A 26150-nucleotide genomic window follows, 5' to 3' on the forward strand; every position below is an offset into this window, starting at 1 on the left:
CACTGATGAGCCTTGTCAAACCTAACAGTCTGGCCGTCTGGCGGTCCAGCCCTGATCCAGTCTGACAGCATCTGTCTGCCTCAGAGTTCAGTTCCTTCAGAAATCAGACCTTTAACATGTCCAGACACATCCAGCACCTGTATACAGTATGTCCTCTGTCTTTCCTTCACCACACCTGCCCTGCTCTATCCTCCCATTAGCTTCATTCCACGGGATTCAGTGAGGAGCCGTGAAGGATACTCGTCTCAGTCGTAACACGTCACCAGTTAACAGGTTGAAGATCTTCAGGTGGATTTATCATATATTCATTAAAAATCAGCTTCCTCATATCCATTCCTCAATTCTTTGACGTTCTCGATTTGTCTTCCCTGAGACGTGAGGCACTGGAAGCAACCTTGACATATTAGGACATTAAATCTGAATCAGCACCTGTCGCTGCCCTAAAGTGCTTCCACATTTCTCTGTTTTCTCAAGCGCATCATGGAAAATACAATTTCACCTGCAGTGTCTGTCTCTGTCACATCCACTCTCTCAGGCACTTCAACGTCCACATTCCTCTCCCCATTTCTGTCTCTTAGTATTCTCTTCTTCTTTTATTCCCCACTGTTCTACTGGTTTATGCCCTTCTGCTGATATTATTTCAGCTTTATGTCGTCTACCAAACGACTTCTTCGAGTGACTTGTTTAAGCTTTTGTGCATCAGAATTAAATGCTTCCTCAACCATGTGATATTAATGTGTGAAAAGCATGGTAGGAGATTCCCCCCCCCCCCTCCAAATTTTAATAATGCGAGTGCCCTGATGCCCCACTTTTCTGCTACCATGTAATTTTAAAAGGATTGTGGGCTACGCTGATTGCAACAGATTCAATTTAGTCCTTTGTTGTCCAGCCCTTCCTTCCCTTCACCTCTTGCATACTTCCCACTCATCTGCTTCCCACTTGGTTGCAAAGTAATTATTTCCCATTAATCCACAATAACTCCCTACTAGTCCATTAATCCAAAGGTCTGGACAGCAGAGAGTAAAAATGAGTTCTCCTATTAGCTTAACATCATTATTCTCACCAGATGCACGGGGTGCTGACTTTCCACACATCACACAAAACTCCAGACTAGTCTTTTTCATGGTGTTATGCCTTCTGCTTGCCCCCTGACTCATTTCCCCACCAACATTTTCCTGTTTCCAAGAGGAACCACCATAGATACTGATACTCAAGGTTTAATAGAAATACAGCAGTTAGATTTGTGTAAATTAAGTACGATTGGCCACTTTTCTTGAAAAAGAGAGATAAAGAGCACAAGGTTTGAATAGTTAGCATCCAGATGTTGAGACATCTTTCTGGGCAGAGGGCCCACCCCAACTCTGGCCGCTCATGACACTCTTCTCTGTTCTGCTAATGGAAGACTATGAATATGTAATAGGGAGAAGGCCTTCAAGATCTCTGTGCTGAAGAGACGCTCCCACTGGTTTGTTCCAAGCTTTGTCATAAAATGCAATAAACAACAACTAGTGTATAATGCATTTTAACATGTTTGGTTCTCTTTTCGCCAGTATTTACAGAATTTGGCAGCCATTCTGCTTTTGTAGAAGTACAGGGCATTCTGTATTTTATGGGTCAAAATACTGTAATCTGAAAACTAACCCCGTCCTTCTGGGGGCAGTTCCATGAGCCTGAGAGGTGAGGGGCCCATGGCCCAGAGCCCCTAAAGGTTCTAAATGACGAAACATAAATTCAAGAAACCATCTCAAAATGATCAAAGGCAAAGGCTCGGGGCACATTTCCTCCAATGTGTCCATGTGTGGGCAGCCACTGGTTTTACTTAGGATACAGTTAAAGTGCAATATTTTGTAATTAACAAAGGCTACAATAACAGTGACATTTACCTAAGAGCTTTGTATAACCTTTTAGCCTCTTTTTGTAGCCTAGATTTTAACCTTGTGCTTCTCCCCCTGATTGCTTGGGTTCCCTCCGGGTACTCCAGTTTCCTCCCACAGTCCAAAGACATGCGTGTTAATTGCTAATTGGTTAATAAAAAATTGCCCATAGGTTTGAACGTGAGTGTGAATGGTTGGTTGTCTCTCTGTGTTTGAATCACTGCCTGGAAGGTAGGAAATCAATATACAAACATGAGATGCTGCTTGGAATATGGTTAGCAGTTTAAATTGTACTATTATTAAATGTTGATGATAAATGTGGCCACTGTCTGTTCAACCCTTTATGTTGAGATGCGAAATGAAAGCTAAAAGTATTAAGTAAGTATTAAGTCATTAGGGGCAGATGCCAGTGCTCTGTGAGGTTTTTGCACTTACACCCAGATAACCCAGCGTCTCTGTTGGCCTAGCAGGTTCCTTACACCATTCACAAGTGGGTTTTGGAGATAAGCATGAGCTCTGGCAGCTAACACAGCCATCATCACTAGATCTGTCCGTGTCCTCCAAGTGATCCTGGGTTAAACGTTGCACACAGGCCGGCGAGGATGATGAAAACACTTGCCAGTTCACCGTGGAGAAATAGCTCACCCCTGCTATGCCACTGCATTTTCTCGAGCTGTATCAGAGCACTCTGGGAGAGCTGATTGCTGAATGGCTTGGCAGGGCTTCAGGGGTGTATGTGTTTCATTGTGTGTGTCTGTCAGCGGTTGATGTCCCACTGTGAGAAGGAGTAAATCCTCTCATCCTTAACCAGGCCGACGTGCCAGCTCATCATTCTCCTTTATCAAGACCTCTTCATCACATCTCCCTCATGTTGAACCTTCAACCTTAACTAAATGCTGCAGCATCTCTTTTCCCATGTGCTTTGGATAGAAAGCTACACACCAGAAACGCTGAAGACAAACAGTATGTGTAACAGTGCATTCTTTAACCTCTGATTTGTTATAATCAGTATGTGTTGACTCTGCCTGCCTTACTTGCATTATCGCATTGATAAGATTGTTTCCTGGATTAGTTTATTCCTGACAGGCATTTGAGAATTTAATTATCCATATGTAGCCACCTGACTTCATACTTGCCGAGCCAAAACCTGTGTCGTTTTTTAAAAACCTGTCACTAACAATCACCTTCACTTTGCTGGCTGGGTGTGACTGAGTCTGTTCTGGAGAAACAATCCAGCAGCAAGCTATCAATCTTCAACACACACAGCACTCTGAACCTGCTATTAAAGCTGCCAGATTTGGGGATTGGCCAGTACTTCATTGCTAGCCCGAGGCAGTCTTTGCATCGTCGTGCCAATGACAGGTTGTCCAGCCATTCCTGATTTGTCACCAAGCTCAGACTGCAGGCCACAAAGTGGTTATATAGTGAACAGAGAGCGGATAGAATGCCTTGAGGGCAGGTTGGGAGAATAGGCAGGTCACCCTTTCCCTGTTGCTTTTTTGTAGATTTAATCTCCTGTCAATGCAAAGGTTTTTCATGGAACTGCTGTTTTAATACGTAGGATAACAGTTTAACAAAATAGAACTGAAAACACAGTAGGACCCACTGGGCAGCAGGTTTTAGATGCTCTGTTCTCCTAATCATTTCAATAAGGCATTTTACTATTGACATTGTGTGTTTCCCCAATAAAATGTTCTTTTAAGTTTCTCTACTAACTTGCTACTTTTTCTACTTGCTGTCTACCTGCTTTCAGGTCTACAGACTATGGTACGACCTACACCAAGCTCAACCTGATGCCAGGGACGACGATCGTGGTGACCAGTTTTTACATCTGCCCAACCAATAAGAAAAAGGTAGGAGGGTGTATTGATTCTCGATGCGACTGTGCTGTCTATTGACTTGATAATTTGAAAGAAAAACTGCCAGTTTTAGTGGAAAGAAAAATGCTTTAGTGCCATGTTGGAATGATTGAGATTGGAGGTTGAGATTATTTACAGAGGTGGAGTAGGATTGAAATTACACAATGTGTGATGTGTACACAACACAGCATGAAGGAATATGAACCATAAATCACTATTTTAAAAAGCATCTTGTTGCAATGTGTACCATCCCTTTATTGTGCCAGTATCTGTGACAGTATGGTTAAGGCAGTGGTTCTCAATCCTGGTCGTCAAGACCCCCTGACCTGCTTGTTTTCCAACTATCCCTACGCTAACCACTGCTGATTACCTGGATCAGGTGTGTTCAGTCAATCAGAAGGTTGAATATATTATCTCAGATGAGGATGGAAAGGGGGAAGACAAATTGAGTTGGTACCTTCTAGCTTTTCACTGACTGAACACACCTGATCCAAGTGGGTAGGGCAGGGGTATTTGGAAAACAAGCAGAGCAAGGGTCCTTGAGAACCAGGACTGAGAACCACTGGTTTCAGGTTAGACAGGAAACAATAGTCACTCCCCTTGCAAGTTTTCACCGCTTTCTGATGATGACTTGGGTTTTCCACCCAAACAATGACCCTACAGCAAACAGTCAAACCTACACACAAATGGTTTAAAAACATGTTTAATGCTCTGGAGAGGACGAGCCCAGACCTTTCCCAACTGAGTATTTGGGGTTGGACTCCCAATGAAAAAGGCCTCTTCAGTCACAATCCCTGTGCAGCCTGACAGAACATGAGCAGTTTTACAAAGAAAAGGGAAAAACGTCAGTGTCAGAATCTTCCAAGCTTGAGACCTGTCAATGCTGGAAGTGCTGTTAAAAGGTGGTTAATGCTTGCGAACTAATGCAGTCATTTGACATTTTATAATTATACGTAATTATCTTTGCTTTTTAGATTTTTTTTATTTGACATGAAACTAATTTTATAGGTGCTTCTATTTTTACACCACCAATTCGAACTTTATGGAAGTTAAAAGAACTTGCCGGAGACAGATTTCAAATTTTTTTTCTTAATATGTGTCATAACCTGGATCTTACAATACCCATAGTGCAACTGAATGAATGATTTTATAAAGCTGCTGCTGGGCTGAAATCATGTTTGTGTGTAAAATGTGCAAAAATGGTGGAATTCTCCTTTAAATACTAGATAATGACATGACTGTGATTCCAGCCAAAAAACAACTGCTGCAATGGGCCATGATCCAAAGTCTGGTCTGATCTCCATGCTTCACACCTGTCCACTGTCACACAGCTTTAGCATTCAACATAAATCATGTTTAACAGTATCATCCTAAATGAATTACAAACCAGGGACATTGAACTGAAGAAAAAAAAAAGGTGACAGACATGTGTACAGGAAATCCACCTACACCTCATGAATCCGACTCAGAAACACTGAACGAGCTCAAAGCAAAGCACCAGTTTAACCTCCAGAAAATAAATACACAAGAGCCACAAAATGTCTTTTGAAAGATGCTTTAATTACACAGTTTCTAAATCGCCACAATGCAAATCTTCATAATGATTAGCACATTTGTTGCTGATGATTTTAAATTGCACTCCCCATTCTTTGAGTACTCCACATGCAGCACCGCTACCCACATTCCAGCCGTGAAGCCCATCAACTGCCAGCTCCTGAACTCCAGTGAATTTCAAATAGCGGACTGCAGATTGCAAGCTCAACTGAGAGCCAGGAGGTACACTAGGTGACTTAAGCTGAAATACGACCGGACTGCCAACAGTGGCGGCCTGTCTAACTGGCAGGCGTTATTACTGGGGTCCGGGGTTCTTCCAATCGATGAAGAGATAGAGGGAGATTAGATGTAGTCACTTTTTCTCACCTTGTGCTCCAGTCCACACTCCAAATGTCTGCAAAGGATATGCCATCTTTGCACGCGCAAACACACACACACACACACACACAGGGCCAGGCAGCGTGAGAGCATTTAATTGCATGGGAATAAAGTCATCTTCATTTCCCTTAGTTACGGAAAGAGACACAAATTGAAAGAGAGAAGGGGAGAAGACGGTGACTAGTGTGTGTGTTGTGACAGAATGTCTGGTAATATGAGCTAGGGATCAAGCTGCAACTTAAGCACAGCTCCAGGCCTGGCAGGAGGGGAATAATGGAAGTGGTGCTTGTTGGAATTTATGTGTGTAGGTGTCTGTATGTTATTACTATGGTTTAGAGGGGAAATGTGCAATTGTTTGTATGTGGGTATCGTCTATGTGGACTTTGTGAGCGGATTTGATCATCAAACGCTATGATTCCTCTAACTAAATATTAGTATGCAGCCATGTGTTTACTTCCTTCTTTTCAGCATCCAAATAATGAACGATTAGGTTCTAAAGGTGCCACTACACACATACGTGAGCACACTTTGATCAATACTGCTAATCACATCAGAAAAAAAGCAGACAAGTGTGTCTCTCAGCTCTCTGAAGGGATTACACAGAGTGTGTAGGGATCACATGGAAAAGGTGTGAGGGGCCTCAGGTAATCAATAGGACTTGAGGCAATTAGAGAAAGAGGTGACTCTTCAGATGGAGACAATGTCAGCCTCTGCTGCCTCAGTGAGAGCTCTGTTAAAGATCCACTCAAGAACCTTTGCAGGAATGGGCTTCCAAGGACCCTTGACACATTTCAACACCAACAGACTTGTAAATAAACTTTGAAACGTGGCTCACTGCACTTTCCGTCAGCAATTTTCTTTAACGGTCAGCTCCAGAGGGCTGTCAGCTTGCAGTTCATTTGACGAGTGCTTTCATGTGGTCTAGATAAAGGGTTCAAGTATATGCTTAGTGATTTTAGACCCCAAAGCTTCCCTTCTAATGGTCCTTCTGTTGACTCTTTGCTTCCCGTCGAGGTAAAAGTAGAGGTTAAAAGTCTTTTAGGCTTTTCTGCAAAAGGACCTGCCTGGAGAAAAACAAGACAATATAGTGGACTGTTAGGACTTGACCATGAGTTTTCAACTTTTCCAAAAGTCAGTCCTGGAATGCTTGTAGGTCCTGTCATATGAACTGATTCTTCTGTTATTTTCCTAGTATATTGTTTCAGTTGGACGGTGTATGAGAGTGAATAACTGGTAAAACTTTATATTAAACAACATATTATGTGATTATATTATGTTTGTACTGCTTCATAGCATTCTGTACAATTCTGGCAATGTAAAACAACATCCTCCTCTATAGCCCCCTTCAGACACGCACTGGAATTCTGACATTATCCTGACTTTTTTAGGAGGGGGTGAATGTGTGAAAGCAAATGTCCAAGTGAAACGCTGCTGACATTATCCAGAATTCATCCTTTGAGCCCTCGAATGCAAAGCCCGTATTGTGTGTATGAGCTTTTGCATCAAAGAAAATTGTATTATGTATTAACTACCTGTACATTGTTTGGTTAATATCTGATTGAGCTTTACTATCTGTGCTTTTGTCCCATATCAAATGTTTAGGTTTAGGTTTATTTTTAAATAATTGCTATAACTTTTTTATGTGATGATTTTCATCTCTGACAGGTTTGTCAAATACATTTTGAGTAGTCTTTTACGTTTACATTTATGTTAACAGAATCAAATTCAGTTATTTTAAAAATACATTGTTTTCTTTGTTGAATACTTTTGTACGTATATTATAAAGCATCTATGTTTGTTCTTTTTGAGTAAAGAATTTAAAGCAGTACTTCTGCTTGTAGTGTAGTACATTTACATTTACATTTAGTCATTTAGCAGACGCTTTTATCCAAAGCGACTTACTATTGAGGTACAAGGCAGCAAAAAACATCAAAGCAAAGTCCTATCAGAAAAGTGTTCACAGTTCATAAGATGCAAGTGCGAGAAAGAGCAGAAAGGAATTATTTTATTTATTTATTTTTTAAAGATTTAAGTGCATAGGAAGATGCAGAAGATTGTAGTATGATTTTAGGCTAATACTTGCACTTTAATTCAGTATTGAGTTTGAGTTCTTCTACCTCCTTGGTCAATAAACTGAGGATAAAATGACAATGTAGCAAAGTGACTCATTTTTACCTCTGGTCCACAATTTTGCTTATAGAAATGCAAGGTTGGTTTTAAGGGTGAGCTCGTATTGAATATGTAACATGGCCATGAAGCAGAAAACATGAGCATGAGCAGAAAATAAGTGAAGAAAAATTTTTATGAATAATCTCGGATACCCAAACTGGCAAAAACCAATTAAAACAATCCTGTTGTCTCCAGTGAATTTTGAAGTTGGAGTCATTCGTAGTCCATTAATGGCTTATTCATATCTGATGGCCTTTTAGATTCAATGCCTCCTGGTAATTGAGCTTATTTTTTAAACAACATAACTCGGAAAACATGTATTTTTTCACCCACATACACATCTGTGCCTTATGAAAAACAACATAACCCTCTTAACAATCTAAGCAGCAGGGTATGAGGCATCAAGCCAATATCATCCATTATGTCTTTGACATCTCATTGGGAAGTAGTGCTAATGACTTCATGCCCAATGTCATAAAAACAACAAAATATACAGTTATCAATTTTGTATCCTATAATAATCAGTCCAGACAAATTTGATCTTGAGTGAGTGAGGTTTTTGAAGATCTCTAGTGGCTCGACTGGCCATTCTTTCAGCTCTTTAAGCTCTCTATACATTAGTTACGCTTTGTTAAGGAAGTTTTATGATGTATTATAGCATATAATAACATTTGAGTTGCCACAGGTAAATAATTCTGGAACATTAATATTCAAATTGACCATTTTATATGATGTAGCTCCACATCACAGCCAGCCACCCAGAAATGAAACTAACCTTCATGTTTATTGTAGCCAAGAAGTCATGAATGGGCACTTTTTTATCTTTATCTTTTTCAAGACATTAAGACAAGTCTGAAAGGAGATGGAGCACAAAGAAAGACGAGTAACCTAAGCATTTAAGCAATTGGTCTCTGACCTTTTTTAAATCCTTCAGTTTTTTCAGGTTTAGAAGTTTTGGGAAAATGGCTAGTGACAAGCTTATAACATGGTCCAAAATGTAAGAGCAAGGCAGCGAATGTAATAATGAAAAGACATTATTGGAAAACTGAAACAAACAAAAAAGTTGCAGGATAAAACTAAGAATCCATCCACAAGAGCGGAAAAAAACAAAGCTGGATTACATTACATTCGTATCAACATTTGTAGCATCAGATCTACCTATCATTCCGCTCAGTCTATTTAAAAGTTATAAAATTTTATAATATAGGCTTTATTGAGGTAGATAATAGTGTTAGACTGAGAATATCTAGTATTGCGGTCAACTGAGTTAAACCATTGAATCATTTTCAACAAACCTGCTTCATATTGATTTGGAAAGCTTCAGTTTCTCGACAACTGCTACAAACAAGGAGAAGCTGGAGCTTGGCAGAACTTGGCAGGTATGATTGTTGATGAGGATCTGACAGAGTGTGAGTGCAAAGGGAAAAAAAGTCCTGTATGTGAATCATGACAGCATCATGACAAAACACAAATTTCTTGGTTTCTCTCTAAACTGTTGTGCATTATAGTTGAAACACACTGTTTTGGGGTTTTTATCATGATAGAAAGTCAGTTCCTGCAATAAGAACTTTTCCATTACATACTGTGTTTAACCAAACTTTCTGTACATATGCAACAAAAACAAATTGACAGTAGTTAAGAAGAAGTCTTGAGTCACCTACTGATTGAAAAGAAGAAAGCCAGGAGAGAACAAAGCCTTAAAGTACAAAGTGAGAAAAATGAAGACAAAAAAAAAAAAAGACAGTAAGATGAATAAACAGAGACATGAGTAAAAAGGTTTCAAAAAGAAGAACAATGAGAAAAAGAGTAATAGACTGAATGATACTGCAGATTTACTATCAGCACTGCAGTGATTGGCAGTTCAAAGAGCTTCAAAGAAAAAGGCGAGATTTCCAGATATGCTTACATTATGAGATCCCTGTGATGAAGAACAATTTTTGTAATTTCATATAGACTATCCTATTCTTTCCTGTGATTGACAGAGAAATGGCTGTCTGTTTGTCTATCTGTGATCTTTTTTTCACTGTCAACTATGCTCTCTGCTTTCCATAAAAAAAAAAAAAAAAAAACATAAAAGTAACAGCATAATTTTCTTTGAAGCAAATTTGGCTTCTTTGTACGGTTTTATCACAGAGGAATGGGCCTCGAAAGTAATTAGGAACACAATGATGCTAAAAGCAGTTCAAGAGTAATAGAAGCCATTTTTGTGAAAGTGTCCTCTTAGATGGGGACAAATGAGCTGAGAGGAGACATTGTTACACATTCTACCTGTGTTTGTTGAGTTTTATGGATGATCACATTCAAAAGAAATACTCATGAGACCTCAGCTCAATCTACATAAATACATCAAACATAAATCATACATTTATGACTATGCATTTATCCCAGACCAAGTCTGGGTTAAAAAAACTGGGTTAAAAGATGTTTGCATCAATTGTTCTAAATTTAGTTAAGGTTAGTAAAACCAGGGGCCGGGGTGGCACCTGGCCTATCAACCCAAGGGTGACCCATTCTCCTGTACACTTAAGTGGGATTCACATTTTTGTAGCAGTTGCAACAGAGCATACTATCCCTGCAAGGAATGACTCTTTACTTTCCTCTAGGTTTGCTTGTGAGCATTTGGAGTTAAAATGGTAGAACAAAAACCTTTGGTAAGTTAAGTATATTGTATGTCTTACACTGAACAAAGACTTTTTAAACATTATTATCAATATAATTTTTGGTTTATAACCAGAAAGGGTTTTAAATGTAGTTTAATCTTTTAAATCATTTTCTATATGTGCCACCCTATTCTGACCTTGCGCCCATTCTGGCCGCCCCAGTAGAAATTTCCTAGACCTGCCCCTGATGACAAAACTGGGATTATCCTATGTCATGGCCCGTTAACTGTTCTGGGATAACGGGCTGAGCAGTGGCTCAGTAGAGTGGCCGCCTACTGACCATAAGGTCAGAGGCTCGTGCCCAGCTCTTCCCGACCCTGGGAAAGACAGTGAAACCCCAATAGCCCATCCCCATCCCCAGCCGCGGAGTGATGTTCCCAAACCCGGTAGAAGGTTGCGTCAGGAAGGGCATGCGGCATAAAAACTGTGCCAAATCAACATGTGGACAAAACGATCCTTTGTGGTGACCCTGAACTCACGGCATAAGACGAAAGGACAAACAAATGTAAATAAAATATGGCCCGTTAGTCTTAGCTGGTCCCAACTCCACCTGCCAGTTTGTACAGTAGGTTGTTAAAATGTGCTACTCTGTGAATGTGAACTGTTAAAACCTACTGGAAATTAAGGCCAATGTGTGATGCCATGACACTTTACTGCTGAGGTGAAAGTCCTGTGCTATGTTTTGTCTGAGTGGTGTAAAAGTAGGAATGCACATAAGTAAGTCAATGTTAATTTGAAATAATTTATTAATTATGACCTGTCACTTGCCATCTGTTCACACCAGGCTTTCAAAAATATCTTCTTTTTTAACTCCACTATTTTCAAGGACCACTAAGGGGGGGTTGCTGCTGACACTAAAGGTATGACAGTCATAACATATCTGCTATGACTCCTCTCTGTCTGATTAATCCTCAATAATGCAGTAGGTTTACAGGTGGGGCACTTTGCTCTCAGCCACTAGAGGCCTTCAAGGTTCCAAGAAAGACTTTCGGCAATATTCATTTTGACAGACTGACTTCTTGAAGACACTTGGAAATAGAAAAGTATGTCTCTTGTGTATATGGCTGAGGTAATAATGTCCCTGACAACCAGAGTTGAGCTGTGAGCCATCAGCAAAAATTGCAGGTTTTCCTTCCTCTTAAAACAAAAATAAGGCGTGCAAGTGGCCTTTCGACACAGCTAGACACGAAAAAGCATGTGTTCCTGGGCTAAAAGCTATGCCAGCTAAACCTCAGTGTAACCACATGAGAATCAGCCATTGACCTGTTGTTTCCTCTTCATCCTTCTTCCTTCTATTCCTGAAACCATGTCATATGTACCATAGAGAAGCAGTCTTTCCTTTATCCTTTGCCCAGACACTGATCTGGAACCTGCATGCAGGCTGCTAAAGAAGACTGGAGTGCATGGTGCAACCATAAACCGAGAAGAGATGGAGGCGAGGTTAAACCACAGGATTAAACACTATTATTTGCTGGAGGGGACTTTGGGTTTCACTCTGAAGGTTCAGTCCACCCACGCAGTCATATAAAACAGTATTCTACTTCGTCTACTTGCTTCATTCAAAGTATATCAAAGACAGGTGCTAGGGCGTGACCCTCTCATTGAAGTGATACTGACTCAGACACAACAGAATTTAGTTCATCACGAGCAACAGAAAAGGTTCAATATTGGATTTTACTTAACAGCACAGCAGAATGCACAGCTACCGGTTCATGGCAGCTACCAAAGCTGCTCTGTAGAAGTAAATATAGACAGTGCAAGACAGACATGATGTGTGAGAGGCAGCAGGTCACGGTGAAGTTACATTTTCTTTATGCTATGACACACCAAATGCTGTGCTCTCTCTGTCTCCTTCACAGCTTATCAGTGCTGTCTGTATCAGCAGTCTTTCAGTGTCTTAAGATAAAAGAATAGCAGAAGAGAAGACAATGGTTTAGTCTTGCTCACTGACTGGAACTATGAAGAGACATAGCCACTGAAGGAAACCCATGATAGCACCTTAAAGCCAAGAGAAAGACAGGATCTATCATTGCAGTCTTACTTCTGGAATAGGTTGGACATAGTACATTTCAGGATGTAAGTTAAATGTTTAATAAAGTATCCTTTAATCATTTTTCACTGAGTAAAGAGCATGTGATTTTACAAATTACCATTTAAAATGTACCACATTGGTATGAAAACATTATTGCCAAAATGTTAAAGAAGTAATTTTTCATTTTGTTAGGTCTTACGATCTTTGGTAGACATACTACTTCACAGACTAGCGATAAATACATTATCCAGTGGCACTAAAGAAAATAACCATAATAATTAGCGCTTACATTGTATGTATTAGCACTTCTTTGTGGTTTTGGCCCCTTTTTGTTTTCTCTCTTTTGGTCTCCACCAGCTTTCTAGAACACGTATCCTTATGTTAAGCAGTAAAATGCTACTTCAGTAAGCTGATAAGTTCTGGGGAAATAGTGATTATTAGGTTTTTAGCTAATTTGCTTTTCGGACAGAATTGGAACCAGTCCACATCTGATGCTGCCCCATTTTAATTTCTGCAGCGAGGGGCTCCTCTCTGGAAAATGGGAATGATGAAACTGGTGTCACTGATCCAAAACAATGAATGAAAAAACTGAATGATGCTAAAAAGCTGTGTAGAGTAGAGAGAAACTGTAAAATTGGGTAATAATTTTATTAGGATTTGTTAATATGAGGTACAGTGGTCACATATCGTTTGACCCATTGCTAATATGAAACGATTAACCGGCCTTAATGTTTCTGTGATGTTTTTGCTAATTCCATGGGTATCGGAGAATTACCTTCAGGCTACCACATGTAGTCCCTAATGTGAGCACAGTATTTTATAGGTCAATGGGGATCAAGAGAGCGGAAAGAAAAGCAGTTTAATTTGCTGTGTGTACAGTGCATTGACAGGACAGATATTTACTTTCAAATCAAATCAAAGTTTATTTATATAGCACATTGGACGACCTGTTGGTTACAGTAAAAAATAATTAGAGATATAAAATGTATAAAATGCAGAATCGTAATTAAACACAATAATCTACAGAACCACGGATAAAGGCTTAAAGTACTAAAAAGAAATAAAAATAGTAATCACATTCTCCAGGCTGTCTGTCCACTCTGGCTACAGATCCCCGAAGAGCACAATAAATCACATTGCCACAGTTTATTCAGATTATAGCATAACATTAGCTGTGATCATCTTTGACCTGGCACTGATTGCAGTTATTGACCCATATGCTCCATCCAGCTGGACCTTTGTGGTTGTTCTCCTGTGCTGTGACGGAGTCCCACAGGGATCGGCACTGCTGCTCTCAACCCTTCACATGTCTTCCCCTAAATGGATTGGCCGACCTTGATTCACCAGTTGTGATCAATAAGCAGCAAAGCAGGGGCATTGACTCACACAGCTATCTGCTGGCTCACCCTGCAGAGAGAGCAAGCCCTCAACAATTCGTCATGCAGCTTTTGCAGGGATGTAAATGCTGCCCTGTACTTGTCTCTGAATTTTGGAGCTGTGTGCGTTTGTTGCAGTCTAGAGTTTAATGGGGTTTGGTTATTATTTCAATGCAGCTGAAGTAGACCGAAGATAATATAAGAGTACAGGAAGCACCAGTGGAGAACAGACGAGAAAAGAAAACAGGAGCAGAGTATGAAATGAATGGTTTTCTGCGTTGTACAGTATGTGTCACACGATACTATTTCTGAATTCATTTGTCATTAACGATAATTTGAATCAGCATTTTTATGCCATGCAAAAGAAGCCACGTCACGCTTTGACCTACCGCTAACACTGGCCCAGTTGTTTTAACACAGTGTCTAAATAATAAATATGAGTTGCTAATCACTTTCTAATGTCACTTCCTTTTGAAAGTGAGCCAAGTTTAGCTCCACGTCTCCCAATATGTCTGTGTTTAGAGACCTGTCACCAACACAAGCCAGTATTGGCTTTTTAATATAGACACAATATACTGTAGGGCCATTTATAGATCTACCAACAATACCAGTGTGGGAAGATGTAGTGCTATACACAAAAACACTGTGACAGGCCACATATCAAACTTGAACAAAAGAGTGTTTTCTAGGTTTCTTTCAACCCACCCAGCAGCCATCCTTTAACTCTGAATTGTTCATCCACCCTGTCTAAAATAATACTTCCCAGTCCATCAGCCATCCCTCATCTATCCATTATCAATAGTTCTAATCTTTCCCACTTCTGCCGACTCACTCGTTGTCCTCTCTTTTCTTCTTTTAATTTTCCCACCTCCAATGATCTCCATTCATTTTCTCAACTCTCTCTTTTTCCCATTTCTAGTATTTACTTCTTCTGTATCTCTTTCACTCTTTCCTTGCTCATTTTTAGGCTACTGCAGGTACTTTTGAGGACCTGTAAGATCCCATGGATTGGACTCAAGGAATCAAGGTCTTGAATGTTCCTCCCTTCAAATGCATAAACTATCGAGAGTTTGCAGTTGTGAATGTCACAGCCATTTACTAATCGCAGGGCCAGCACTTCGATACCAAGTTCCTTCTGTCCATAAGTCGTATACTTTGGGTAAGACATTAAGCCCAAAATTGCTCCTGGTGGTTCTGTCTAGCACCTTGCATGGCAGCTCTGCCGTCATTAGTGAGTGACTGTTTGTGTGTGAAAGTTAGAAGCAAGGTATTAATGTTAGGTAGAAAAACATTATAGCCAAGTGCAGAACATTAGCCATTATGTTTTCAGATTGTCCATCTGATTCTTGTGAACACAAAGTCTCAGCAACACTTTGAGGCTAAGTATCCACTTGGACTAAAGGATGGGCTGACTCAATTTCCGTGGTCAAAATTCAAGATCCCTGTGTTCTCACATCTGTCCTACTCTCATCAAAGCATGTCTCATGGAAGAACTGATCAGAATGTGAGTCTGAACAGAACATGTAAACATTTGATTGGTTAGTGGAAGCATACATCCATGAGGCTGATATTTCAGTACATATCAAATCTGAGACAATGAAGAAACAACACACAATACAGGTGTTATTTTAAAGGCTGTGAAGTCCACCGCTGTGTATTATGTGGCACATTTAGTGACAACACTTCATAGGCAACACAAGCACGACCAGTGCGACCACCTCTGAGATGTGGGTGACATAGGAAGCCCTCATATTGGACGGTCATGTGGTTATTAGTGCAGTGTTTTTATCCAGTGCAACATAAATAAGGTCAGGGTTCTGTTCCGAAACCTCCTAGACCTCATTTACATCTGCTACTAAATAAATGTCAGAAAGAGAAACCTTTATTATGTGCATAGGAAACGGAAAGAGTCCTGAACTGTTTAGTGACTATTGGGACTTTGCAAGTGTAGCTTGTTCCACCATCGTTGGATCACTGAGCTGAAGGAGTTTGCTTAGGATCTTTTGCTGTGATGTGATGGAACCACCAGATGCTATTCGTTGGCAGAGCATAGAGAGCTGAAGGAGGGTGTTTCGGTAGAAATGTGTTTTTGAATTTATCACTTTGGATGTGAAAGTCAGTTTTGAACCTGATGAGAGTGACTATCGGGAGGTAAGAGTAGAGATCTTTACATTGTCCTGTTTTGGCTGATCAAAAAAATGTAATGTGATGCTGCGTTTAGGATGTTTCGAAAGGGGGACACAACAGTAGTCAAGATGAGGAATGACGAGTGTCTTCACAAGTAGTAACCAAGAAGCATTTTAAACATTTGTTCCTTTTTTTTACCTCTTACTCTAATGTATCTTCATTTTTAGCTGTCTTTTTTTTTACTTTTTCTTCTGATCACTTTTCCAAGTTTCTTTTAATAGCACAATCTCATAATCTATTTCCTTTTTCTTTCCTTACTCCCTTGCTGTCATATAGTGACTTCTATCTTTCACAAACACTATAATAAATATTAAAAACACAGTACATGCTATTTATATTGCAGTTGCCCTGCTCCCTCTTTCGTCTCCTCTCTTTTGTTTGTCTTGTTTATTCATTTTACTTCTTCTCATCCTCCCCCTTCTTCCTTTTTGTCGTCGCTAACTACGGATAAGAGCCAGAATGATGGCGATTGATTGACCATGAGTGGTAGCAAAGCTTGTTTGTTTAGATGTGTGTAAAGAACGAGGATGTAGAGATAAATGAAGAGAAAGAAGATGGAAACATTGATGAATTACTTTAGAGGTGGAGGAAGGGCAAGTGTTATAACCCTGTCGCCACTGCACTGTGTGTGTGTGTGTGTGTGTTTGTGTGTGTTTGTATGAGGGTTTGTGTGCAGATTATGATGTGATTGCATTTACCAATTTTAGTTTAAAACCATAAATCTGAGGACAGTTTGACACAGAAAGGTCACAAATAAAAGCTGCATTGAAAGGCTAAAGTGATAAGTATTTAAAGTAGTGTGACCTCCCCTTGCACAACAGAAATTAGAGAGGGAGACCAGGTAATCTGTCAGAAGAAGTACAGCAAGGGCCTGGCTCAACATCTGGTATCTATATATGGCTATTCCAAGTCAAATAAGCTTAGTGAGGAATGGCCTTTTTGGAAAGACAGCAGCCAAGAAACAACTTTTATGGTAGAAGAATTACAAAGATTACAATGAAAATCAGTTTGCATTAACAAACGTGGGTAATGAAGGATGTTATCCTTTAGTCGTAAGGCTCTGGATGCACATATACCTGTATGTTAGAGCAGACTAAAACTACCATTTTGTGATACTGAGAAAGTGTGACTGGATTGGATTATTGAGAAAAAAGTCGTACTCCTACAGAAATAGAGTTGGTTATGTATTATGAGTCACGGGATGACATCATCTGAACTGAACTGTACTTCTGGATGATATCATGTGGAGGCATTTTCCAGCTAGAAGTATAAAAGTATTTAAATACAGGGAAAGGAGAAAAGGGGAAGTTGGGAAGTTAAGGTCATTTTTGTCAGGCCTCATTTTCGGACACACCTTTGAGTGTGAAAGGCAAAGCTTGTGTTAAGGGCAGCCATTAAGGTTAACAGTATATATATATGTAACCCATCATTTAAAAAAATCAGATGAAATGCGTCAAGTAAGGTGTGTGTGTGTGTGTGTGTGTGTGAGTGTGTGTGTATGTGTTGGTTGTTAACTACCCGCAGCCTGAGACCAGCGCTCTCTGAGGATTATTCTCAACCGCATTTGATCAGGAACATGTAGAATAAATCCATACACTTCAAAGGCAAATGTAAATGGGGAGGTAACAGGCACAAATAAAGCTGCAGCTAATTTTAATCCCCTATCCCCAAGCAGATGCATTATTCATTAACTACATTACTCCCATTTATGATGGGATTTATAGTTTTCACAGCCAAATCTGCTGCACTGTACACTGCACTGTATTTATCCATCTACATGCCAAATGTAATGCCTGTCACATTTGTTTAAGTGGACATTTAAGCAGTTGTGCCAAGGCTTGAACAACTCATTTAAGTATTTTTTTTTTAACTGCACATGCACATAAGCACACATTTTCTGCAAAGAATGGAATTAAGGCAACAACAGATGTTATGTCACTTTCCTAGTGATGCAACAAAACAGAATGTAGCATTGGCAGAAGAAGTGTTATGGTGTTTTAGTCAAGTTAATGTAACAATACCGCAATGACAAAATACTCCACTACAAGTAATCTTATACTGCAAAGTACAAATAAAACCACTATTGGAATATCACTAACACAATGATCTGTAGAAAAAAAAGAAGCATTTTAATGTTTTCAGGTACATTTAAACACCGTTATATATGAATCTATATGTGAATATGTGAATCATAAAATGGAAATACTCATGACAAGTACAAAGTACATATATTACACAGGTTACCTAAAAACAAAAAGCAGCGTGTAAATGTACCTGCAGTTTACCATGTTCTCTCTACCTCATCCTACTGCACATATTGTTTGACAAACTACTCATAAAGCTGCTGTTAGAATAAACCCAACGTTTTATTTCCCTGGACCTGTGTGTTTATACCAACTTGTGTTTTCATAACTTTGCCGTCGGCTGAATTATTCCATATTGCGTCAATGATAGAGAGCAAAGAGGACAGAGTGTGAGTTCATATGAAAAAGCTGCACATTACTTTAGCAAAAAAACACAGCACTAGTAAAGTAATACCTCCATAAACAATATCACATACATACAGTACATGCACTCTCTCCAATTCTCTTATTCAAAATCTCTCTTCTCTGCATCCCCTTTTGTCATCTCCCAGCTTCTCTTTTTCAATTTTTCACTTATCTTTCCCCAATTCCATTGTGCGAGAGAGGGAGGGGAGAAGAGAAAGAGGGAGAGAGAGAGAGAGGGAGAGAGCGCGAAGTGATGAAAGCCAAGATCTAAAACTGGAAAATTGATCTTTTTTTTCTTCTTTTGACTGCGAGCGGCACTGAATATAAATTGATAAATTTGCCAGGCTGTTCTTGCTATGACACCCAAGGCAAGCCAGGGATAAGATATGGCTTCTGGCATATACAGAGGAGGCAGAGGTGATCTCAGAAGATACAGCATCAGTGCTGCCATTACTGTACACCTACTTTCATATGTCACTCGCGCGGCAACAATCCGTGAGTTGCCTTTGAAGTTGAGCTGTAATTAAAATTTATTGTTGTCAAAAAAATCAGCATGTGGATCTCTTCAATGCGGGTTTTGGTTTTATTCGCGGAACAACAAAAAACATGTACTACAACATGTGTGTGTAAGTAACACTTGGGGCTATACACACCACAGCACATTAGTTTTATGTCCATTTTCAGGTTTTATTGATTGATTGTTGCATCTGCAACGTGTGTGTGAGGTTTAGTCCCAGAAAAGACCCATAAAGGTAAATTTACCTGTCACCTGTCCCGGTTGGTTTCTCAGAAAGTATCAAAGCCACGTTAGAAAGAAAATGTTACACTGACAGCTCAACACACGACTAGTCAGTGAGTCGGCCAACCAAGCTGTCAATCAAATTTCACACAAGCAGGTGATGGCTGCCTGGAAAGCTGCTTGATTACCTTGCATAGTGTCAAACAGATGCTATTTTATTTAATATAAATAGAATTTACAAAAGTGGAAACAATCTAGTTTGTCACCAGCAACTACATCTTCAGGCTCAGACAACGTTGCACATTACTGTAGTCTGTTCTGCACCACTGTAGATCTATTGGAAAGGATTTTCCAGCTTTTCCCCTCTTATCCCTCCTGATCTGCATTTTAAAAAGTACATCCGCTATACACGTGTGCTACTTTGTCTCCAGGATCGGGGTCTTGAAAATTGCCAATTTTCCCCGTCATGCTGATACACAGGCATACCTCATATTCCCCTCTGCGTTGTCAATGTGTCCCTCTGTGGCTCCGGCAGAAATGCTCTCGTAGAATTAGGTGGGGTGTGGAGAATGACAGACTGCATTATGGTTAAATTATGGCATTCAATATACAAACCTCTGTTGTTGTTTTTGTTTCCTTTTATGCTGTTGTCATTTATGGAAATTGCTTGTGACCTGAAGAAGTGAACAGAAGGAAAAGAATAATTTGTGAACATTGTGGCTTACTACATAATCGACAATGCATTTCATATGAGACATTCTAATGTATATAGTCCATTATTTTGCAATGCATATAATATTAATATCGTGCATCTTCCAATTGGAACTACATTAACCTCCAAAACTGGGGTGCTACCAGAACTCTCACACACGTACATGTCATAAAACATGGCAATGGAAGTAAGGGGTTTGTCAATTGATACTAATCAGCTTACTCCTGAAGCAACATTAACTTTCGGCGAATTAGATGCAGAACAACAAACATATTGTTGACTTTTTATTGCCAAACATGCAGTTGTTTAAATTTTTTACATTTTTTACATTTTTTACATTTTAAAAATTGTCTTTATCTCTGCAATGATCAACAGCTTTCGACCCCTTCAGGATGTCGCCACAGTGGCGCAGTTAATTTGGTGTTGAGTTTTTATACGGGATGCTCTTCCTGCCTCAACCCTCCAATTTTATCTGGGCTTAAGACTGGCACCAAGGTTGCCCTTGATGGCTGGGCAGGGCCACATCTGGTGGGGTGGGATTTGAACCCGCAGCCTACTGCAATTCCAACCAAATGCTTTGCTGCTGAATTACTTTAAAAAACAAAAAGCCAAAAATAGGTAATTTATTTCATTACAACTAGAAGTTCTGAATATAGACACACCTGCAACTCCGTGACAAAACAAATACGGCGAATAATGGGAACTTTTAACTTAAAAAGATAAAACAACAAAAGACAAAAAAAGCAACAAGATCCGAAGGGTAAAGGACAAGGCAAGGACAATGTGGATTATAGAGCCTACACAGGGAAATAAAGGTCAACAATTTGTGTATTTAGAGTTGTGGTCTTGCTAAATGATCCACCCTGTTGAGCTTCAGTTCACAGATAAATACGTTAGCATTTTTCTATACAATTTGTTTTTTATATCCCAGAATTGATAGCTCCATCAACGATGGAAAGCCGCCCTGGTCCTATTCTTTCATTACTAAACTATTAACACTAACACTATTAATAAGCCGAAAAAGTTCTACTTTGGTCTAATCCATCCGTAGAATGTACATGTTCTTTTATCCACATGATCTCAAGCAAACTGTAGATGGGTAGAAATTGTCTTGTTGGAGTTTAGTGGCTTCCTTTTTGCAACATTAGGAGTGTAGTTAATTTAAGTCAAATTAAGAGACAACATAGGATAGAGTTCAGAGTAAAGATACAAGACAATTCCTTCAAAACAAAACACTAAATACATTGACAACATCACACACCTTCTTACCATAGTATCCATGCGCGTCATGTTCTGTAAAATCATCATTAAACCCCACTAGTGTCAGACCCTGCTCTCTGTGGAAATATCTTTGTTTTATTGTGCCATCCACCACTTCGTCCACCTCCCTACATTGCTTTACATTACATTGCTACGTCATTGCTTTAGGTGTCAATATAGAAGTGCCAGGTTTTTCCATTGTAATTCACTGTGAGCCCAGTGTGTTAAACACTGACGCGAACGGGTGTCAGGTGAACAGGTGAATGTGGAACTTTTTGATGCCTTGCGAATAAAACCAATCTGATCAATTCCAATTTTCTTTAACTACATTCCTCAGTCCCACACATATTTGTAGTGTTTCTTCATTCTCAGCCAACAAACAGTGATTACATGTGTTTGCTTTGTAATTATTTCAGCCTTTGGTTACATGCAGATATTTAAAGGTTGAACGAAAGTAGAGAGAGTAAAGAGATTAAGGCTTGAGTCTAGATTTAAATTCATTAAACATCTATCAAAGCCCATCCCTAAGTGGGATAAATCCAGCTATAAGTTACCAAAAATCACATTCCTAGCAACCAGAATGAAGAGCTTGGCAGGCGTAGAAAGACACTTGTCCATCAGTCATGCATATGGCTAACATAGTAGTGGATCCTTTCGGAGAAACACACACTCAGACTCAAAGCCTGGCTCAGACCACCACTATGTGTACATCAGACAGGTCTGTCTCCTCCCAAAGCCTGGAGCAGACAGCCTGAGCAGCCCCATGACAGCTGTATCTACAAACTCTGCTACATTTGGTGCCGACTTATCAGCATGTCTGCTGTATTAGAAGCGTTTTGATTTTGAAGTTGTTTTCCCACTTTGATATGAGAAAGCAAACATGTAGCAGCTGTAGAAGCAACATAAACACTAGTTTTCATCCTTTGGCCCCAGGGAGAATGCAACAAAGGGCCACTCATATGAAGTGGATGAGTTGCTCCAAGATGGATATGTAAAAAAATGAAAGCTCCCCAGGTTCAATTGAGTCCAGCAAAAGCTGGATCAGGTTTTTCATTAGCTCAGTTTAATCAGGTGGTATATGTACCACATAACACACAAAGAAGAGTGTGGGTCCTCTTGGAGAAGATCTATGGTGTGATTTGTAATGGATGGAAGTTTGTATGAGTGCTGCTTCTTTCTTCAAACCTTTCCTCTGTCTCCTCATTTTTGTCTATCATCTGCACTCTCTCCCACAGCTCGTCATCTATTTCTCTATCTGTGTGTGTGTGTGTGTGTGTGTGTGTGTGTGTCAGCTCTCCACATGCCCCTCGTTAGTTTCCAGCTGTCTGTATGCCAAGGGAGGAAACTAATGCTTATTATAATATCACATTGTGTGTGAAGGTGACACGCTTGAAATAATCTGTCCACCAGAAGACACAGCAAAAACTAGATATAATTGGAACCAGACATGCAAACATAAACACAGATGAAAGTGTCTTGATTCGAGGGAAATTTTAGTGAGGTTGATCAGCTACGTGTGTGAGTTGGAAGTGGTGAAGACCCCATCGTCCTGACATGTCACTATGGATCCTGCACGCTGTTAGTTATATTGTAAGTTGACCTTGACTGTGATGAGTCCATGAAACTAAGTCAGATTTACCTAAAATAAAGTGATGTGGTTGCCATGGTGATACTATCTCCCTCATTTTTTTCTGCATTTACAAGATGCTACAGAAAACCTCACCATTGTCTTTGTGCTTGACGTTGCCCAAGGATGAATCAATATTACAACTGGCAAGACATTCGTCTATAAAATCAATATTTGCTTTTTTATTAATACTAAACTCATTGTTATCTGCTTCCTACAGATGACCTGATCTGCTGCTTTTTTAGTATTAAAGATTTAGCTGGCTTAGAATGGACGTAGCTAACAAATTCTGTAACAAACATGCTAGTGCTAACTCAAAATAAATGACAAAAAAGCCATTGGGATATTTACATTTTTTGGGATTATTGTGGAAAATAATCTTTGTTAAAAAAAGAGGTTTATACTTACACATATGTTTGGCAAGATAATCCTCGCATATTAACTCCCCTTTTATGATTTTTAAAGCCCCCAAAACAACCATCAGAAATAAAAAGCTATTGTTAGGATATATACAATACACCAACTCAACATCACCGCCACTGAGCTTTTAATTTGTAATTTAACTGAGCCTCAATGCTAGAAGGTCCCCGGTTTAAATAAGTCGGCCGGCTCTGGCTTCTCCGTGTGGCGTTGGCATGTTCTCTCTGCCTTTGTGTGGGTTTCCTCCTACAGTCTAAAAACATGCGTGTTAGGTTAATTGCTGACTCTAAATTGCTCGTACGTGCGGATGTGAGTGTGAATGGTGGTCTGTCTGTGTATGTCTCTCTGCGCTGGCCCTGAGATAAAGTGGAGATCTGTCCAGGTTGGACCCCGCCTCTCAACCATTGACAGCTGGGAAAGTCTCCACCCCCCAGCAAGACTGAATAGGATAAGCAGTTACAGATAATGGATGGACGGATTTATACAGACACGCAGGAGGATTTTCTTCTAACATGACCTGGTTTAAAAGGTGTATTAGTGAATAGATGGGTCTCTATGTTCAGCATCACCACATAATGTTCTCAACAACATCTGTAGTCTCATTTAAGCACTTGATAACAAATGCCGACGTAAGCTCAAAGCACAGAAAACATCTGTATGGTTATGTAGGACTTCCCCAAATAAAAGCAGGACATGTGGGCGACTGTGGCGCAGGAAGGTAGAGCGGTTGACTACCAATCTCACAGTTGCTGGTTCAAACCCCGGCTTCTCCAGTCACATGTCGAAGTGTCCTTTAGCAAGACACTGAACCCCAACTTAGTTGCTCCCGGTGAGTGTTGGCCAGCTGCATAGCAGCTCCCCCATTGGTGTATGAGTGTGTGTGATTGTGAGTGTGAATGGGTGAATAAGAAGCAGTGTAAAGCGCTTTGAGTGCCAATAGGTAGAAAAGCTCTATATAAGTGCAGACCATTTACCATTTACATGGGGTCTCCACATAGCTACCCATTAACCCCTCTATAAACTATAAAACCCTCAAACCCCCATAAATAGAACAGTGTAATCTATTAAGGAGTATAAAATTGCTACTGATGACTGCAGCAATCCAATGTTGTACCTTACGTTGCTATTACTTATCCCTCTGTGACATACTGGTTCTTTAAAGCTACACGGCTTTTACCCATCAGTACAGAGGTGAAGGTGAACCACGAAGAAAGTTGAAATAGCAGTTCTGGGCCATACAGATCCAAAGGTACCTCAACTTTTGAATCTAATTCAGGCCAACGCGCAGGGCAACATTTGAGCCGGACAGCTCGACAGCTCACAGACGGTGCCTGAAGCCAGTCATCCATTATGTTCACACTCAGCCCGCTGGTAACCACCTTCACATACAACAGTTTGACATTTCTCAAACGGACTTCACACCCGGCAGTGACACCAAACTGTCACTTTGGGTTAGATTGCTGTTAAGTCTTCACATCAACACCGGCCTTTAAAGTCAGAACTGCTGGGTGTTTTTAGGAGAAGAAGGTTTTGGAGGTGGCAAAAAAGATGCAGAGGGCTAGAAAGAGATGAAGAGTGATGCAGAGGTGATGACGTGAAACCCCTTTCCCCATGATAGAGCTGGGGAATTGGTGAGTAGGAGGTATAAAGCAACAAGGAGGCAACCTGTCAGCCTAAGTGCGGGGAGAGATTGACACATATGACAGATAGAAGCAGGGAGGAGGAGAGACTAGCAGTGGCAGTGACTTTGAAACAGGGAGAAGATGGGGACTGTAGAAGTTCTCACATTTTATTTTTATTTTTTTCTTTTTGTGATAGTTATGGTTGTGAGCAACAAGGAGGACAAAGGACAGATAAAGGGAAAGTCACACAGATACAGGTACTGTCAGAAGTGAATCACTGCTCTGTCTTTCAATTTAATTCAGTTCAATTCAACCTTATTTATATAAATTCACAACAAAGTCATCTCAGGGCACTTTACAGAAAAAAGTTAAGATTATAAAGATGTATAGAGAGAACCCAACAATTCCCCCTGGAGCAAGCCATAGACAACAGTGGATAGGAAAAACTCCCTTTAACGGAAGAAACCTCCAGCAGAACCAGGCTCAGGGTGGACGACCATCTGCCTTGACCGGTTGGGGTGAGTGGAAAGGGGATAGAGAAGACAACAGAGCTAAAAAAAAGCAACAACAAAACATCGGGCAGGTTGATAGGACCAGTAGCTGCACACTGGAAGACACACAGCTGCAAAGCCAGGGGACACCTGCAGAAAGGGACAGAGAGAGGGTGACAGAGAAGGACAAAGACAACTACTGCAGAAAACACACAGAGTTAATGACATACAGTCTTTGTGTGGTTGGACAAAGTTACGTTTGTCAAACATTTTTTGGGATATTTGAAGACTGTTATTTAAACCAGGGTGGCTCCAGATAATGAGCCTGAAATGCGTGAGCTTACACAACCTTTCTTTATTAGCAGAACAAATAATGAACAGGTGTTATTTTCACATCAATGACTGGCTCATAGTGAACAACCAAGGTGTATTTGCTTGAATGCTCGCTGTGGCTCACTGATTGTGGCTACATTAATTTTAGTTGTTGTGAAATGCATATGCGAAAGAAAAATGTAAAACTGAATGGAGTCAAATTTCAATACAGTTAAAGTCAAAGCACTACACAAGTTCATGTCCTCCATCCACAATCACCCAGATTATTATATTTTAATCTAATTTTTGCTGCTGTAATGATAGTTGCCACTTTAAAAAAAGTCAAGTAGACACACCCCTCAAACTAAAATTGGAATATGATTTGAATT

General features: G+C 40.0%; 1 protein-coding gene across 7 annotated transcripts in view; it reads left to right on the plus strand.

Moving 5' to 3' along the window:
- Window positions 1–26150, plus strand: part of sorcs2 (sortilin-related VPS10 domain containing receptor 2) — a 291572-nt gene that overhangs the window by 122650 nt on the left and 142772 nt on the right. For all 7 annotated transcript variants that reach the window (XM_067522965.1, XM_067522964.1, XM_067522966.1 and 4 more), the window contains exon 3: window positions 3628–3727. In XM_067522965.1, coding sequence (XP_067379066.1) covers window positions 3628–3727 — 100 coding nt within the window. The remainder of the gene's footprint in view (window positions 1–3627; window positions 3728–26150) is intronic.

This window comes from Channa argus, chromosome 12 (assembly GCF_033026475.1).
Source record: "Channa argus isolate prfri chromosome 12, Channa argus male v1.0, whole genome shotgun sequence".
Lineage (NCBI taxonomy): Eukaryota > Metazoa > Chordata > Actinopteri > Anabantiformes > Channidae > Channa > Channa argus.